General features: G+C 35.6%; 1 protein-coding gene across 2 annotated transcripts in view; it reads right to left on the bottom strand.

Annotated features, from left to right (window-relative positions):
- Positions 1–383: 383 nt before the first annotated feature.
- Positions 384–20529, bottom strand: part of LOC129245085 (putative cyclin-dependent serine/threonine-protein kinase DDB_G0272797/DDB_G0274007) — a 61285-nt gene continuing 41139 nt past the window's right edge. For both annotated transcript variants that reach the window (XM_054883070.1, XM_054883062.1), the window contains exon 2: positions 384–2693. In XM_054883070.1, the coding sequence (XP_054739045.1) occupies positions 384–2693 (2310 nt within the window). The remainder of the gene's footprint in view (positions 2694–20529) is intronic.

Raw genomic sequence — 20529 nt, 5'->3', positions numbered from 1 at the left:
ATTTTTTTTCTTTTGACTTCAAATAGTCGAAACACTGAGCGCCGTGAAGAAAAAATAATAATTTGGTTTTATGAAAATTATTTACTCTAGAACAACTTTTTTATAGTTATAATAACCTTTTTTCAATAATGGAGAAATTATTTTTTTTGCACCAACTTACTACTAAACACTCTTCAAGGAGATACTCACATCTCCTTACCACGCCTACAGTCTGCAAAAGCCGTACTCCTTGCCAAAAACTAACCTTCATCTCAAATGTTTTCTCATCACAAAATTAAATGATTTCAACTTCGACGTACCGTTCCGATCTCTATTCTTTCTATCATTTTTTTTTTTGTTTTGTGTTTTTAGAAGCTATACATCCCCGAACGCTTCCATTTCATCTAACCCAATTGATATTTGCCACAACTAACAATAACAACGCTACTTTGGGGCTTGCCCGTTGCATCACCCGTTTGTGATATCTTCTCTACCAAATCCAAGCCTTCAACTACAAATGCAAAAATTCCGGTAAATCCACGCATTTCTCTTAAAATTATACGGAACTGTGAACCTACAAGTCCTAAGTTATCATGACGCTTCTGACTGCGTCGCATGCCGACCGAACCGCGTATGGCTAATATTTTAGTATCATCTGGCATAAAGAAGCCCTCATCGTATACAGAACGTCCGCCACGTCCATTATTCAATTCAAAATCGCCCGTAATAATACTTTCATTTTCCCAACATTGGAAAATGTGACAACCCTTATAACCGTAACCGAGCTCCTGCGTGGCGAGTGCATTGAAATTCTTAGCCATTTTCGGTGCTACATCACTGCGCACTTCTATAAGAATACGTCCCGAATGCTGACCGTTAATCTCGATGTTAAAGTAATAGATTGGGTAGACGTGTACGCTGGGATTGAGTAACAATGTTGATTTCGATTGTTGTTGCTGTGCATTGGAAGCAGTTTGTTGCTGTAGATGCAAGAGGCTTAAACCTAAACCGTTGAGGTCATTGCTGGAAAAAAGATGTGATGTGGTATTGCGTTGGGCGCCAACGACTACCGAAGTGGAGGATGTGGTGGCTGGTGTGCCAATAGGTGCAATTTCCGAAAAGCTACTACCCGTGGATTGTTGTTGCTGTAGCAATTGTTGTTGTTGTTGAGCATTTTGCAAATTCGTAGTGGATTTGTTGGAGAGCGCAATGATATCGGCGTAAGTCTTGTGCACCGGCGAAGGGGGATTGTTTGCTTGTAGCTGTTGTTGTTGTTGCTGCTGTTGCTGCGAAACACTATTGCTCGCCGGTTGATTCTGCTGCAGTGCCTGTGCGTATGTTGCGTGTGTAAAATTGGCATTCGAAGTAGGAATGTTGCCGTTGATCGAATTGGCGAGGCTTACATGTGAAATCATGGACGTGAGCAGACCATTCGATAGCAAATGCTGCTGTTGCTGTTGATGCTGCTGCTGTTGCGCATGCTGTTGCTGCTGTTGTTGTTGATGCTGCTGTTGCTGCTGCTGCTGCTTGAGCACCAACATATGACGGGAGTACAATTGCGATATGCAATAGTTGGCCAAAAGCAAAACTGGATTCTGATGATGCGTGCCAGTAATGCCATTCAGACCCCCAATCACTGAGCCCACACCAAAATTATCCAAATTGCCGCCATTGAGCACGCAATTGTGCATTTGCACGAGCGCCTGCTTGATAAGGTCAAAATCGAAAACATAACCGCAATTGCGAATCATATCGTCTAGCTTACATTGCAAAAACATTTCCTGATACTTAGCCATAAGACGCTGCTTCTCGCCATGCAGCGTTGTATAGAGTTTCATTGCCTCGGCAGGCGTTTGCTTGTCCAGCATTTCGAGACACAAACGCGCCTTACACAAATTGTCACGTATTTCGGAAATCTCTAGAGTGGGCATATGATTGATCAGCTCCGTCTCGATTTGCGTCTTGAGCGTGGTGCAACTTTCTAATATTTTTAGCAGAAAATCGCGTTGCTTCAAAACTAGATGTTGCACATCGTTAAGCGTCTTCTGCATGCCGAGCAGTTCGTTTGATATGTCCGTACGTAGTGATTCTTTAGCCTCGATTTTGTTCTTCACCAAATGTGAGCGGTGCTCTTCAGTAGCGGCACAGGCACGACATAGCAACATGTTGCAAACGCTGCACCACAATGTGTTCGGCATGGCATGGGTCATGCAGTTTTCGGTCATTTTTAATTTATCAACGTTGTTGTTGTTGCTGTTGCCAACACCAACACCAATACTACTAATATTGCTATTGCTGCCGTCGTTGTTGCTGTTGTTGTTATTATTGGCACTGCTATTGAGTGCGCCACTCCCGCTGAGCGCACCAGTAGATCCATTCGAAGCAATCGACGAGGAACGTTGCTGACGATCACGTTCGCCGGTTTTCATTTTCAAACTAAGCGAAGTCAAATTCTGAGTGAGATACAAAATCGCATTGTAGGTGGGTAGACTGTCGGTGCGTGGCTCGGGTCCTTGTAGTTCAGTGCGTTTCCAACAGTGTACACAGTAGAGTTCATCGCTACCCTCGCGCAGCAATGAATTGACACATTTGAGGCAGAAGTAGTGACGACACGTGAACAGCTTGGGCAGGGCATCGTTATCGTTGAAGGGCAGATGGCAGCAGCTGCAGATGAGGAGCTCTTCAAGCTCCGGTGGTACGGTCGCCAAGTCCATCTGTGGTGGGCGAAAAAAAGAAGAAAACGGAGAATTTTTCCTATTAAAAAATATAAATTAAGTAAAAAAAAGTAACATAAAAAGTAGGATAATTTGTGAGACTCTACATAATTTTTGAGAGGCTATGCTGTAATGTACGGCCGCGGTAGCCGAAGGGGTTGGTGCGTGACTACCATTCGGAATTGCGTCGGTTCGAATCTCCGTGCATGAAGGCAACGTTCTGAATTGAAGGAAATTTATTAATATTTGGAAGTATATCGTTAAAGGCGCTGGACGCGACTAGAACAACCTCTAAAGTGGTGGAGCAAAGTAGGAATAGCCTCACCAACTTGAGTGAAAACCATAGAGTAACCTTGATTTGGGTCCCGGGACACCGGAACATAGAAGGTAACGAAAAAGCTGATGAACTGGCAAGAGGGGGATCTGCCATGAATAGCGCTCTTGCAGTACCAGTATTCACTCCACTAGGTGCGGTCAAGAATGCAATTTCCCTAAAATACCTTCGAATTGCAGATTGTAGATGGAAAGACCAGACGAAATGCAAAATCAGCAGAACGTTATGGCCCACCTACAACCTCAAGCAATCGTTGACATTAATAAACATGAAACGACGGGACACCTGCAGACTTACGGCAGTCATAACTGGCTTCTGGTCCATCGGAGAACAAGCCGCCAAAATGGGCATCCCTCACAACACATACTGTCATAGTTGTAAACAACCGCAGAAAAAGGAAACAATCTTCCATTTCCTCTGTGAATGCCCTGCCCTATGGAAGGACAGAATGTTAACCCTGGGCAAACCGCTGTTCGAGAGTCTCGAGCAACTGTCTGGCGTAGACGTCAACAACCTAATAAGGTTCCTAAACCGCACAGACTGGATATAGTCCTGCAGCAAATAACTGTTAAACAATTTGGTAACGAGGATGTGGCAACAAAATGGTGCGGAAGCGTTAGTTGGATTCTGGATGAATCACCACTCTAACCAACCAACCAACCATATCGTTAAAGAGTAGAAACCGAAAGCAGAAGAGAGCTGTATGAAGTACTAAATAAATACGCATGTACGAGGGTTTCTATGTATATTTGTGGCCTAACCGTAAAAAGTAGAAAAAAATATTGTTTAAAATCCACTTTGCTATATCGCAGCTGAAGAGTAGTTGCATCAACTTTGAAATGTCTTTTTCGCCAAAAACCTGGTGCAGAGTGAACGAAAAACGTTCTGAAGAGAGTTCGGGCCTTAAACGTGAATGTATGCCCATAGCGGCTGCACCACTTCAATATATAGAACAATTCAGTAATTATCTGTCCACAAGAATATATTCACTATGAGTATTTGAACTGAATGTTATAACTATAACAGTCGTAACTTGGTCCATCTCGCTTCGCTAGCCGCTTTCCCCTCTTTCAACCAACTGCTGGCTTTGTTTCCCGCCTTCCGGGTCATATTCAAATAGTCAGGTATCATTTCCAGTGACTACTCATTCCAGTGAATGACTCATTCAATTTCTGCCGTCGCTCTGAAGCTAGAGCAAAAAATTCTTAAGATGTTGCTCAAAAAGTGGATTTGTACAAAAAAGACATAAAACACAAACGTGTTATCGATTTTAAACGCCCGCTGGAACTAGAAGAAGGTCTGCTCTTACGATATGTGCTATAAATTTATTTCCGTAGTCCAATTGCCATCCTCTTAAGGACCAAATTTTTGGAAAAACTCCTTGAAAACCAAATATCCGGTATAAAAATAAGTTTAAAATTTTTTATTTTTAAACCATTTTATTTAAGAGTTTAAAATAGAATTCATAAACAATTCCAACTACTTTCCAAATTCTTCACTATACTTGAATACTTCTCGAAAATCAAATAAACCGCTTGAAAATAGTTTTTAAAGTATTTCTGTTATACGAGCCATTGTAGCGCCAATAAGCAAGTAATTTTAAAGCTGCTAATTTCTGATATTATTAGTCTCTGCTGGCTGCTCTCTCTCACGTATTTTTATTTTTGGGTACATCCACTTGACCATTTTCACCAAAATAATGCGCTGCGTATGGTTCTAAGAAATGGAAGCACCCTAAAACCGGAAAAGCCACATAAACTTGCTGTTTATTCTCAAGAAACAGTAAACAGCAATAACAAGCCACATACACAAATGTCAGTAACATTAAAAAAAGAAAGGCACTTATGGTGGAAACAAAAAACAAGTAGCAACAATAACCATAATATCATACTTGAAGATACACTCCCACCCATAAACACACATACACACTTATTTTTTTAGAGAGAAGTGAACCCAAACGTTGGCGAAAATGTGGATACGTGCTCACCTCACGCCTATTGGGGGGGAAAGAACATTGCCTTAGAAAGGAAATTCACACAAAACTTAATGGGCGGGCACAACAATAAAGCGCAAAAAAAGTAGGAAAACGACCTTAACAAAATACCGCAAATACTTCAGAAAGTACATATGTACATACACATACATATGTGCGCACACATTCTCACGCATACTGTGTATTTGTACATTCATGCAAAAACTGCTTAATTTGATGTGAAATGCTAAAATATTTACAAAAATTAGGTGTAAGCAAGAAAATATTCATGCCTTTCCACAAAAGATTCCTTGTTCTTCCCCATTTTCCTATTTGCAGTATTTCTCACTCTACCCTCTTTTTTCAGTGACTTAAGTTAAGCACCTTAAATGGTCTATGTATACCATTTCACACAAAGCCACATTTTGTGTGCACTTTCTCGAGTCTCCATCTACAGGTTGGGAAACTTTCGTCAACACAAACACACTCGCATGTTAAGGAAATGAGATCTTGCTTCTTTTCTTTTTCAATACCGTTCACCACAAATGCAAATGTATATATGACACTTTTGGATCCCAGCTGTTTTAGGCCATTGCTCCTGCATGTTGAGTGTGTCTGAAGAGTTGAGGGGAAAGCTGTGCGTGGGTAAGTATGTGAGTGTGTGACTGGGCCACGCACTCTATTCTGCCCACTGCTGTATATACCTACGCAGTATTACATTTAGCAATTTCTTGTGCCACTTTCTTTAGAATCTTTCACTTTGCTCATGAAAACATATATAAATGCACAGATTCCTTTATACCTACCTATGTAACATGTCCCATAAACAGTTACAGACATAAAAATGAAGGCACCCAATAAAGCGTATTATATATTTTAAATATATATATATATATATAAGTATATATTCTTATATATGTAATGAGCTTTAAAATACATACAAAAAAGGAAATCTTATAGTGGATATACATGGCCCCGCGTGAAGTAGTTTACCAGCACACTTCTTCTTAACTTAAACAAATAAATGTAAAATGTTAAATTTTGTGAAATTTTAAAATTTTAATTTTTTTAAATATTTTTGTAAAATTTTTTTTTTTTTGTTAATTTTTATAAAAAAAAAATTATATAACCCATAATTCATTCATTCAACATAAAATTTTTTTTAATTTTATTGGGTATGGAAATAAGTCTCTGTCCTCGTAAAAAAGGTGTCGCTGCTGATACTATTTTTGACATCGCTCTAGTAATATACTGGTGATTTGAAGGTGTATATGTGAGGTCTCAATCGCAGTAGTTGACTTCACTTCAAACCGTGAATATCCGCTTTTTATCTGACGTCAAAAAGGTCTATGTTGTCTATGAAAAAACAGCATCCAAAGTGAGTGATAAAGATCGCAAAGAGGCACCGAAAAAGTTCGAAGATACTCAACTACAACAATTATTGGATTTAGACGCATATCGAACCCTTGATTATATGTCTAAAGAGTTGGATGTTGACAGATCAAGCATCGGTAAACGTTTGCACGCGATGGGAATGGCCCAGAAAGCATGTAACTGGGTGCCACATCAGTTGAAGGAGAGATATATCGAGAGACATATGACGTGTGAGATTCTTCTTGAACGGCAGAAAAGAAAAGGTTTTCTGCATCGCATCGTAATTGGCGATGAAAAATGGATATATTATGATAACCCTAAGCGTCGTTGGAGCCTGCCAAGTGAACCAGGTTCATCAATAACGAAAAAAAAATTCATGCATCAACGCTTATGTTGTGCATCTATCTGTTGAGATCAGAAGGGTATCATCTATTATGAACTCCTTAAACCATCTAAAACCATCATTGGCGATCGTTACCAACTGCAGCTAAAGCGTTTGAATCGAGCTCTCAAAGAAAAGCGGCCCGAATGGTTCGGTAGACATGACAAACATGACAGTGCCAGGCCACACGTTGCTAAATCAGTCGAGAAATATTTAAAAGGACTGAAATGGGAAATATTGCCCCACCCACCGTATTCTCCAGACATTGTATCTTCGGATTACCATCTGTTCCGTTCAATGCAGTGAGCCCTCACTTCTTACGAGAGCATGGCAAACTGGCTCAATGAATGGATCAAGTCAAACGAACTTGAATTTTTTATCAGAGGCCGAAGAAAGGACGGAAACTTATTCCCAAACCCAATATAAAATTATAAAAAAATTTATAAAATCTTATCCAAAAATTATAAAAATTTATATATTTATAATTCTTAAATTTATGTATAGCAATTTTTTTAATTTTTTTTAACATTATTATAAAACTTTTTCAACTATCGTTCAACTCATATTGAATATAGTTCATGCGGCCGGAAGAACTAAAAAAAAATTTATTTAAAATGCAAAAAATGCAAAAATTTTGTTTTCCGTTGAGTGACATTAAATATTAACCCCTTTTCCATCTCTTGCTTTCGTGTTAAAGCGTATTCGCATATTCTCAAAATGTCTGAATAAATATGTATGTATGTCGGTTGGAAAAATTCGTATTTCCGCTTATACAAGAACGTTTTAAATTAAGTTTATATTGTTGGCATATGTTGAGCAACGCTTAATGAATTTCAAAATGCGCATTTATGATTTTATTTGTGTTCGCGCAATGTGGACAAAACCGCAAAAACGGAAAAGTGAAAACAAAAAAAAATAAAACAAAAACAATCAGTAAACGAAAAACTTGTATGCGAAATTGTAACAAAAACCAGGACAAGAAAAAAGTTTAGTTTAAATGAATGCAATTTTGTTGTTTTTAGCGAGGCAAATATTAAAATTTATAGAGAGAGGATATGTAGGTGTGACTGAGAGTGTGAGCTTTAACGTGTGTATGTGTACGTTATTTGTGTGTTTGTTTGAGTGTGCGCAAAAGTGGGTGGGTGGGTGGTTTGACGCTAGTGCTTTGAAGTGGAACTGCCGGCAACAGTTACGCGCTGTCGATGCTGCTGCTGGGCCTGCAAGCTGTTGAAATCTTTGTTAGTGCCTTTTATAGTGCGCTTACTCTATTCCACTTTCAGCCAGTCAGCCATTTAGGCAATTAAAAGTTTCTAGCCAAGTTTCAAGCACAGATTCCGGTGTCACTACTACATTCATAGGTATGCATGTACCAGATAACACGTTTTCACACTTTATTAAATACACATTCATGTATGCATTTTACTAGATGTGTGTATGTATGTATGTATATATGAGAACTATATATTTATGTAACTATTCTACGATTTTATAATAAGTATTTAATTTACTTGCTCTGAAAACTTACAGCCAATTTCTAAATATCTTTCTTTTTTTATCTTATTTTCATTACAGGTGAGTGAAAGTGTTTCAGTTGTGAAGTTTCCCCAGAGTGCTCTTATGAATGAACACGTAATATACGCACATATGTAAGTAGCTTGTTGTTTCGTTGCTGTTTACATTTATATGTATGTATATCTACACACTTGTGCTCAGAACAATAGCAGCCCCATATATTGCAAAGTTGTGACTGTTTTGTTTATTTATTTTTATTCGGCGGCCGCCTTGGCCGAATGGGTTGGTTCGGAATTCAGAGAGAGAACGTCGGTTCGAATCTCGGTGAAAGATCAAAAATTAAGAAAACGTTTTTTCTAATAGCGAGTGTATTTCTGCCATGGAAAAGTTCCTCATAAAAAATATCTGCCCTTCGGAGTCGGCTTGAAAATGTAGGACCCTCCATTTGTGGAACAACATCAAGACGCACACCACAAATAGGGGGAGGAGTTCGAACAAACACTCAAAAAGGGTGTATGCGCCAATTATATATATATATGCATATAATATATATATATATATATATATATATATATTATTTATTTAATTCTTGTAATATTGTTTTTATTTTGTATGTAGTTTTTAGATACAATTTTTTAGCTTTTATTTAATTTTTGCCTTTTTTATTTTGAATTTCATTCTCTTTCTTAATTTTTATTTTTTTATTCAAATTTTGTACAAAATTTAAAGAAATGCAACAAATTTTTTATCCAAATTTCAAACTTTTTAATCAGAATTTTTAGAGTAATTTCTTTGTATAGCATTTTGTGAAATACTCAAAACGCACGTGTTATGAATTTTCTTCTTGATATTTTTTATATGGAGAAAATGCACAAAACAACTAGCAAAGAAAAAACAAATTCCCATAAAGCAACACAACTTTTGAGATATCTACGTTAAACTTCCACTTTAATAATTATAAAACTGCAGACTCGATATTCTTCTATAAATTCTAAAAAACAAAAAAAAATTAAATTTTGATGATACGTATTATTATTATGATTGATATTATTTTGATGATATTATGTTTGATATTATAAGAAATTTGAAACTTTGCGTCAAAATAAATAGTTTTACAAAAGAATTAACAAAAAAATAAATAAATAGTCCAAACTTTGCAATATGTTGCACTGCTATTATTATGAACACAAGTGTATGTATGAGCAACGGCATATTTTTACCGTAATAAATGCGCAGGTGAGCTAGTTTTTGGTTTTCATTTACTTATATTTCATTTCAACTTCTTTGTTGTTGTTGTAGTTGAACTTTAGTTTTGTGCACTTAATTGAAAACTTTGAAATCTCTGCGGGCTTATAATATGTAGGCACGTGCATGCAGATATGAGCCATAAATAATTACACATACCAAGTACCGACAAACATGTGTCTATAGCAGAGAGAGCTGCACCTAAAAGTATGCCTTGTTCGTAGTTTTCGGCACAAAATCATTCATAACATTAACGCATTATGCATTAGGGCCGTATGTCCTTAATAAAAATAAAAAAATAAACTGAAAACAGAAAAAAAACTTAAAAAAAAGAAAAAAAGGGAAAACAAAACCTAAAAACAAAAAATTGAATCATTTATATGTGGTCTCACTCAAGCACAAATTGCGGCAAACTTCGTCCTTCACACTACACTTCGTACGCTCTTGTACGCAGTGGCGCACACATTTCTCAAGGCCACAAACGAAAGCGGTTACTGGCATAGTGGCTGATTGAGTGACTGCCTGGTTGGTTCGTTGCTTGGCTGGCTGCATTTTTGTCAGTTTTCCAACTCAGCATTTCACCCTTCACTCCCCCACCCTAACTTGTATATATGTAGCTGTCACGAGTTTTTATTATGTTATGATGAATTGCTTACTGTCGCCGCTACTTTTGTATTGGGCCGCCGCTGTCACTGATAGCGCACTCGCTCACAAATAACGCAAATAAATGAGTGAACCTTTAATAATTTTGCTTCACTTGCATATTTCAATTTTCGCTGTAAGACAAAATGTCGCCTTTCAACACGGCCAAGCATGCAGCCAAGCATTCATTTTCACTTTCCTTTTTCATTTTCTTTGCAATTTCCTTTTCGTTTTCCGTGAACATTACCCACAGCATGTTTTATTCTGCTGACAGGCAGCGTGTGGCAGTAAACTTATCACAGTGGTCCAATGCATTGTGTTTACCATAACTTTGGTTTGCTTGAAAAATGACGAAAAAGAAAACAAACACGCACAAGACAAAAAGCAGTAAACGAAAGAAAAATCCCATAAAAAATGTTGATATGATAGCGGTAACAAATTTTCATTAAAATCCTTGTTTGTATAAGTACATAGGCATGTAGGGTTGTGTGTGTATGTGTGTGTTTACTGTGTTTGCATTGTGCGCCGCCTAACTGTAGGCTGCTTCTTGTACTTGTAAACACAAAAACATAGCATGGCGTGAAAATTAAGCCATAAAGGTGAAAATTCGCTGTAAGAAAATGTGTTTAGATGTGAAAAATTAGTGAGACGATTCCCTGTGCCTCGTCTTTTCTTGAAGTGCAACTTTGCTGGGCTTTGGGAAATAAAAATGTAATATAGCACACCTTTATATCGTACGTATATAGGTGTGTGCCCATTAATGGCTGAAAAGTTTTTGAATAATTTGGCAGATGTGTAACAAGGCGTTGGTTGTTGGGAGGCACTTCAAAGGCGTTTTGAAATACTTTTTTAACTTTGCTTAATATGCAATAGATTTTGTTTATTGTTATGCGGAGTCTAAATTATTGCTGCGCGTTCTATTAAAGGCAGCAATGAAAGACAGTTAAAGTATGGATTAGGATGGTCCTCTAAACAATTTTTTATTGAAGTTTACTCTAAGCCCTAAATAATCAGACACCCATTTAAAAATAAGGAATTCAATGGTAGTTTTCAAAGATGAGGAGGCACAGGTAGAAGTTAGAAAACAAAAACAATTTGAAATAAAAAAACTTTTTTTTAATATTAATTTTTTGTTTTTAATTTTTTTTAATTGTTTTTGTTTTCGTAAAAACCAAATTTTAAATTTATTTTTTTAAATAATTTCCCTACTAAAAAAATTCTAAATTTGTATATTTTTAAATTAAAAAAAAGTGTAATTTTCTTTTTTAAATTGCTTTCGTTTAAAAAAATTTTAATAAAATTGTTTTCGTTTTTAATTTTTTTTTTTTAATTTACTTTAATCTTCCGATAAGGCGATTAATTATGCGCCACCTTGTATTTTTAATTTCTTTTAAGTTCCCTTTAAAGAAGTCCAGAAAATTATATATTATTGTTATTTAAAAAAAAATAAATAATTTTTTATAGGCTCCTTGAAAACCCCCCAAATGTTAAAAAAATTTTCTCGTTTTTTTTACTAAAATGATTAATTTCGAGAAAAGTTTGATTTTTTTTTTTAAATTCAATTATGAATATAAGTATTTTTCCCATTCAATTATTAAAAATGTTCATAATTGAATTCCTGAGGGCATCATTGAGCTATCGATTTGAAAATTAGTAGAAAAGTGTAATTTGTGTATATAAATCTATTAATTTTTTAAAGTAAGTCTTCCATAGTTCTGTCACATACACACATACACCCATGGACAATAAAATAAATATGCGAAAATTAGTAGAAAAGTGTAATTTGTGTATATAAATCTATTAATTTTTTAAAGTAAGTCTTCCATAGTTCTGTCACATACACACATACACCCATACACCCATGAACAATAAAATAAATATTTCCAAGTTACTATTATTTTTTTTTGTTTTTGTGTAATGAACATATTGTTGATGATGTAATAATAACTCTAAAGTTTTGTTTTTCAAACTTGTTACTAAATTCTAAAAAGTTGAAAAAAATTCCTTGAAAATTTCAAAACTTTTTAGTCAGACTCTTTAGGAAAGTTTTGCCTATGCAGTTTTGTAGGCTATTCAACTTTGCTATTATATTTTGAAAGTTTGGAGTGCCAAAAAATTCCAATTGATTTTTGATTTTTTTTCTTGATAGTGTTGCGCATCTTCTTCCCTATAGAAAAAATTTCGAGCTTTCGCTATGTGGAAGAAAATGCATAACACCGTCAACAAAAGAAATAAATAAATAAAAAAAGCAACAAAAAAATCAACACCAATTTTGAGCCCGGCCAGGGTATTTTGCCTGAGTAAAATTAGTTGTGCGTCACTATCATTCGTTTAGTTGCGAAATAAATGCACCTACCTAATGGGCTCACAGTATTTAACTTATCAGATAATAGAAATTTCTGTGGACCTATGTAGATCGATTGCATCAGTAATTTTTTGTTTTTTGTAACATGAAAATATATTTCATCGAACGCTTCCATCCCTTCTAATATAGCATTTGCTTCATTTTACACCTATGCCTATTGTCCTCTTTTTCTATTGTCCACTCACCACAAAACCCGTTGGTATTACAACACATTGCACAATACTTCTCGTATCATCAAACGTACCATTATACAATTATCCAATTTATACCCAACAGTGATAAATAAAAAGATAGAAAAATAAGAAACAATGTGAAAATGCTTCAGCGGCTTTGTCATTTACTTTCGAATGGCGTATTTACCGTAGGTAGTAGTGTGTTGTAGTAGTAGTGGTGACATTAGTATTTGGCATTTGGTATACTGAGTATACATTGTGAGTGTGTTGATTCGCAGGTCGCTGATGGAGTGAGCTAGCCTGTTTGGCTTGATTGTTTTGTTGTTCGAATGACACAACCGAACAATAGACCTTGGCTACACCACAGCGCGTAATCAAACTAAGAATTAACTACATACATACATATGCATCACTGGTCAATAGCCTGACAAAATGCGGCAAAAAACAAAGGAAAAATGCTAGTAAGTTCAAATGGAATTAAGTCGGAGAAGTATATAAAGCGTAAAGTGACTTGAATGGCGTACGCAAATAGTGGGGAAAAAGTAAGGGATTGTGTTTTGCTACTTTAGACATAGCATGCATACACATATATGCATACATATGTAGCTGAGTAAAGTGGCGTAAACGGAATATCGATAAATCGATTTCGTGGTTACAATCAAACTTTTATAACAGCAGTCATCCAAACGACAAAAGCCGAGTATAAGAAAGTTGTAAAAAGAGCTAACAAAATGTAGTAAATAAATAGATAAAAGCAGAAAAAAAGGCGCTGTAGAAATAGAAAATAGAAAAATTGGTGAGCAACATGAATTTGTGTCCGCTTGTTTGCATTTTGATTGTGTGGCTTCGCGGCAGCCTGGGCCGCTGCTGGCAGGACTGGACTGCGAACGACCGATTGTTGTCTACTAATGTGCTGACAGCCTGTCTGTTTGTGTATCAATTTGCCAGCAATTTTTACTCTTTTTTATTACATCAATTTTTCCTATTTTCATATTTTCTATTTTCATTTTTACTATTTCCTTTTTGTTTAGATTTTTTTGTTTCAATGTCACTATACGGCCATGTATTCGTGCGTGCTTTAAGTGTCGCAAAGGCTGAACAAGTATAGTAAGTAAGTGACCAAATTGTTGTTATACGAGCCTACGATGAGTGTGCACATACATATCTACTTATGGCTATATGAATGTTCGGTGTGTTGGGTTGATCGTCCAAAAAAATGTTAATTTATAAAAAAATGTTTCTGAAATTTCGCACGTAACCCTCTGTCTATCAAGCTTTACTGGCTTACATATGGTATTGCGAGTGTTTTCTTTTTTCTACTCTTCATTCTAGTCACTATAATTTTATTTTATATTATCTTTTTTTTTGCCGCCAACTTTTGCTGTCTTTTTCTTGTCTGTTGGTGCTTTGTTTAGTTTCATATAAATATCTGCTTATGTATGGCATCATTCATATATGCACGTACATACTTACTTATTTTCTGCTGCATACATTAATACCTTATCTTGCGGGTGTGTGTGTGCTTGTTTTTTCTTTGTTTTCCTATTGCATTTGTAAATGTATGCTTCGTTCGCGTTACGCTCGCGCGCTCGCCGGTTCACATCAAATAACAAAGCGTGATAATCAGAGTTAACACGCCCGCTTACTCACACTTAAAGAAACAAGAAAAAAAAAAAAAAATTGCATTAAGCATTGTCAGACCCAATTTTTCAATCGCATACATCCACACGCTTGCATACTCTTCTGCTTGCTTGCGTACCAGCTACGCGTATTGTACTTACACACATACTCGTTCAACCACTCACACGCATGGTGGCATCTATTGTTATATTGATAAATAAGAAGAAAATAGAGGAAATGAGGCTTTGCATACGCAAATGTTTGCTTTTCTCTGCCTATTTATTTATTTTCTTCTAAGTTTTTGGACGCCTTTGATTTTAGCAACACTATAGACAATTTTGTTTTGTTTGTTTTTTATTTTTTATTATAGAAATTTATGAGTCAAGCCTTTATATTCTCAGTTTGTGAGGGTTTTTGTAATTTGAATGCGATTATGCACACACATGCAAACTTCCTGGGCTGGTATTATAATAGTACTTTACATACAAACAAACGTACGTAACTCATGCGATTATGTGGGCAGAAGTTCATATGTTTCTGTTTAAAAATTATATATGTTATATATCAATTATGTCGGCTTGACATGTCAACTACCAGTTCTCTGTTTGCAGCCCATTTTTCGTTTTTAAAACTCATCCTGCATTATTTTCTATTCTTTACTTTCGCCTTGTTTTCTACTCCGTATAAGCATAGTAAGGCTTCCACAGTTTTCTTCTCTTCACAAAAACACTTGCGTTACCCTTACAAAAATGTGCGCGAATATATTTTGTCCTACTTATACATTAATTGATCTTCAACACGAACAACCTTTTTTAACATTCCTTTATTTTTCGACATTCCTGGAGGGTATTTTTATGCATAAAATGCGAGCTAATGTGCTGCCTGTAGTTTACGTCTAACTACATTTAAACATCGACTTGAAATGCCCAAATTACTTTGCCATTGTTTACATTTCAAATGTTACCATAACTGTTGTTAAATTATCAGTGATAGACAGCTATTACAAATATAGAAATTTTTGTAAGATGCTTTTAGGGGCAACCGGAGACTTGACTATTCAAACAAAAGAGGAATTATTGATTGCATTTTATGCGGTCGAATTTTTGTACAGAATGTAACTATTATTTAATTTGTAAAGTAAAGAAATATATTTTTGTTATTATGCTAAAAAAGCAAGCGATATACGTAAAACTCGTGATTGTTATTCTTTACATAAAACTGCAAGCAGTTCTGTTTGCCATATGTTGTCACCAAACCGCAAATGTAAAAATCAGTTGCAGGCAACGTGGAAGCGAAGCGGAAGACGAAAACAGTGCATTAGTTCATACAAGTGGTGAAATTTTCTGGAGAATTTATTTCCTGAATTAATTTATTTTTTCTTTGAGTTTTACTTAAAAACAAAAACAAAGGTTTTCATTTAGAAGCAATTGCTTATCTGAAGACGAATCCATTTTAAGTGTTATTTCATTGCCACTTCACTGTTCTTCAATATGAACACACACCAGATTGTCCGCAACGCAAGCAATTCGTTTTCGGATTCGTCTCTATCTTCGTTGTTGTTGTTATTGTAGCCCGGGTCGTTCCCGTTACGTTGGACCGACTGTCGTGGGAACGGTTGTTATTGTCTCTATCTTCGACTTCGCTTCCACTCTGTCTGCAACCTTTAACAGAGTTCTTAATTGAGTTCTTAAATTTTTGGTGAAAAGTTGCCATTAGCTATTTTTCGTTAAGAAGTGCTGTTTGATATAAAAGTAGCTCGGGCAATAGTGATATTAAGACTAATCACCGCTGTTGAAACAATTCAATAAGTTGGGAAAGTTATGGCCGAGCAGATTTTGCAAAACTTTCGACAAAGTTCTATCCTCTCTCGCTAATTTCTATCCATTTTTTGCTTTTGTTGTTATCGTTATTGTTGCTGTTGTAACAGCATAAAACATTTCGCATACAATTTTGAGGAATACTGCTGAAGTGACGATTCTTGCTCGCCTATAAGTAAATCCGGTTCGTTCCGGCAACGTAGCTTCAACTGTCCTGGATACAGTTGCTGTAATAGCACAAAACATTCCTGACACATTTTCATTTGCCATCTTATTTTGTTTTTGTTGTACAATCACTGCTGATTATAACCAACCTCCAGACATGAAAGCCAGTAGTTTCCCAGTAAGAATAGTGACCAAATATGGACTTTACCAATAGGGTAGGGTAGTTGCCCTCCTTAGAGTATATATGCAGACTAAGTAAGCTTGATTCTTATTCGCTTAATACTATAGGCCTTCAAAGCACACATTAGCTGTCTTATTATTTTTAAGCATTTCTAAGGGCCTTCTATTTGTGGCTAAATTATTGCTAAATAAATTTTACAAGCTATTTTGATGTACTTTAAGGCCAATATGTGTGCTAATATCTTATAGTGATGGAGGACAACTGTCCGATATAATTTTTGAAGTGAAAACTTCTTTAGAATCGTTGGGAGTGATTTGAGAAAAAGTGAAACGAAAAAAGCGACCCTCTTGGCTACGAAGCGTTATATTATATGTTGATATAAACGTAGCGACGAACTAAATAAAAATAACTTTTATTTTTTCTTGTGATTCGAACCAAGGATTTTGGATCGGAAGCTCACATTGCTAGTCGCTCGGCTACCGCGCCATGCTGTCGGCGCTGGCCTAAAAGTTATTTAGTTACGAAGCGTTATATTATATGTTGATATAAACGTAGCGACGAACTAAATAACTTTTAGGCCAGCGCCGACAGCATGACGCGGTAGCCGAGCGACTAGCAATGTGAGCTTCCGATCCAAAATCCTTGGTTCGAATCACAAGAAAAACAATTTTTTTATACAGTTATTTTATTTTATTTTATGATATGTTTATGAGGAGCTTTTTTTCATGGCAGAAATACACTCGGTGTTTTGCCATTGCCTGCTGAGGGGTGAGCGCTATTGGAAAAATAGTTTTCCTTAATTTTGGTGTTTTCACCGAGATTCGAACTGAGGGAAAATATTTGAATAAAGTTTGCTTACTGTTTACACATTTTCCAAAGGTGACGGAGAACCAAAAAAAAAAGTCGATTTTCAAGCAAATACGAGTGCATATGTGTAATTGTGTTAGAGTTTCGGTCACGCCCCAGCAAAACCTGCGTGCATATGTGTTTGTAACATTCAAAAAAATGTAATTGTGTTAGAGTTTCGATCACGCAGGTTTTGCTGGAGACGCTCATAATAGCAACCGCGTGTGTATTTTTATATTCGTAAATATTTTCATTTTTAAATATTTACCGCAATTATGCCGAAAAATAATGCAGAAAAGTGTCGTGAATATCGACAGAAAAAAAAATCAATAAATAGCATCACGGAATTTATTCACGAAAATTTAATAAAGTATACAGCAGAAGTATCGCGGATACTTAGAAAAGATTAGGATAAAGTTCCAATGATTTTAAGTGGCGATTTTAACGTAAATTTTGCATTGGACACAGCGGTTCCTTCAATTGACTTTCTCAATACAACATTCAATTTAAAAATGTATAACAACCACACTGAATCGACAACACGATCAAAAACAACAATTGACGCGATATTTCAAAGATATGTTGACAACATCGAAACCAAAGCATTTGTATCATATTTTAGCTATCATAAGCCACTCGTATCATTTGTTGAAATTGAAAACATGGAGGCTGAATAATAATAAAATGAAGAAAATAAAATATGAACTTTATAGCAATATTATAATGAACCTATAATTATCCCGCCCCTAATGCTGCTTTCGTCTCATTCTCTCTCAGTTTGTTTTACGGAAGGTTTCACTTCTATCGCGTCTAACCGTTAGACTGGTATTTTTTTTATTTATAACTACGAAACCCTACTCTTTGTAGTACAATGAAAATTGGAATCATTTTCATCTTAATTCTGTATTTTCTTTTAGTTTGGAAACCAAAGTTCTTGTGAATTGAAAAATTTAAGTACTTTAAAACGCGTCAGTCTTTTGTGAAAGTACACTTCTACCACTAGCTTTTTTCCCGGCTGCTAAATGATATTAATTGCCATTTAACTTCCCGTCATCAAGAATTTTTTGAAATTTCCCTCAATTTATTACTTTCTTTCAAGCTAAACACGACCTTTTCTTTATTAATTTACTTATTTCTTAATTCTCATATTTGTTCCTTCTTTTTTGTTATATGCTTTTTTTCATTTTGTCGCTCATTATTTAACTAACTTCATTCGCTTGCATAGCCTTACTATTTCGTAGATTTTCATAACTCTGAAACACACCCTCTTCAAATGGTGTACATATTCACTTGATTTACATAAATATTTACATACGTTTGTAAATAATTAAGTAAATGTGTAACCCCTTAATATTAATGGTAAATTATGATTGCGTGACTTGCTCAGTGGTTTGCAGAGATTTTTCTAGTTTCCGTTTCCCGCTATACGTACACCTCGTTTTTGTTGCTACAAATAATACAAGTGCAAGCTTTCTCTTCGGCATATACTGGAGTTGCCTTACTGAGTATTTGTGTGTGTGTGTTTAATCAAGTGCGTTTTTATGTGTCAAATTGTGTCGTTATTATTATTATTTTATAGTCGGTCAAGCGATCTGACAAGAGAACCAAAAATGTAAGCCTAAAAACAGTTGCGAGAAGTTTCTTACTCACAAATATACGCTGAAAAAAAAGGAATTCTATAAACGAACTGTGTCGCTTTTGCCACTTTTTCAATTGATTGATTAAATTTCATGGATAATCCCATGCATCATTCTGAAGAAATTTATTGCATACACATTTTTGTTGGAGTCTATATTAAAATTCGTTTTTTTTAATAAATTTTCATAGAAAATATATTTTTATTATGACAAAGCTCTGCTAATATACATATTTTCATTGTTGCTGGAGAGCTTCCAGGCTGACTCGGAGACTATTAAAAGCCGGGTATCCACTCACTTAGTACTAAACCATATACGTGCCATAATATTGCAATTGCCAATTTAAAAATCATAAATATGCGCTTTCTTTAATCTACATACATATAATTTGCTATTTTTCCAACTCTTAGGCGCCTACAAACTCATAATTTGCTTATTGTTCCAACTTGCGTGGCGTATTCGTAACATTTTCGATTGCGAAATTTTGCCCTTATTATTTTATAAAACTCTTTTTTTTTGTTTTTGGTTTTTTGGGCAGAAAATTATCGAGTACAGAAACCAAATCACGTTTTCGTGGTGTGCTGAAATCTGGCGCTTGTGTGCGGAGCGTATACGCAACATTTTGGTTCTATTACGCAATTGTGAATTTTATTTTGGCGAAGGGAAAAACAAATTTAGTTAATCACGATGTATTGCTTTTTTTATGTATTGTTCGAAAAAAGGGAAGAGCGACATAAAATGATATTCAATATACAAGTGATAAATCCATCAATGCTCTGGCTTTCAGCATTGTTTTTGTATGCTTGTGTTTGGCTACAAACTTGATAGCTTTTGGCTAACAACAATCAGTGTCGAGTTGAGTGAGTGAAGCTGATGAATTAACGGATGGCAAAATAAGAGAGTAAATGAAAATAAAAAAAAATCTTAAAAAGAAAAACCAAAATGGGAATGAGTTGTAGTAAAGCAGGGAACGGGCATGAGGCTTTGATTGAGTAGTAGTTGAGCGCCACCAAAGTTGGATTTCAATGTACCAAAAGCAATCAACCCAAACTATGGCAATATGCTCGAATAGAGTAGTTGCTGGAAAGATGGATTGAAAGAGCTAAAACCGCATACTGTGGCACACCAATGACCAGTAGTATCGGCTACTCAACAAAATGCTGTAATAAAATTTCAAGCGTAAAATTTCGTAGTTAATTTGAAACGACACTTCCAGCAAAAATTGTAATTGCTTTAGTAGGCAAAATAGTGTAGTTAATCGATAGCATGCCACAATAATCGTTTGGAGAAATTTCTAAAATAACAGATTAATTTAAAATTACTAGCACACCCATGCCTACATTTCACAGAAAATTCCCAAATACCTTATTAAAAATATACGCCAATTAAACGACTGCCTGTGTCGTGCCTAGTATCAAATTCTTCAAATAGTTACATTTTCGCTAAATTAATTAGCGACCAAGCGCCGCAAAACTCATAGTCATTAGAGCTATTAAAAGCAGACTACTCGTCGTAGGCTTGTCCCTCAAATACATAATTAACCAAACACCCCTTGCTGCCCGCCTGTCTGA

The sequence above is a fragment of the Anastrepha obliqua genome, chromosome 1, assembly GCF_027943255.1.
Source record: "Anastrepha obliqua isolate idAnaObli1 chromosome 1, idAnaObli1_1.0, whole genome shotgun sequence".
Lineage (NCBI taxonomy): Eukaryota > Metazoa > Arthropoda > Insecta > Diptera > Tephritidae > Anastrepha > Anastrepha obliqua.
This window is presented reverse-complemented; position numbering and strand designations above follow the sequence as displayed.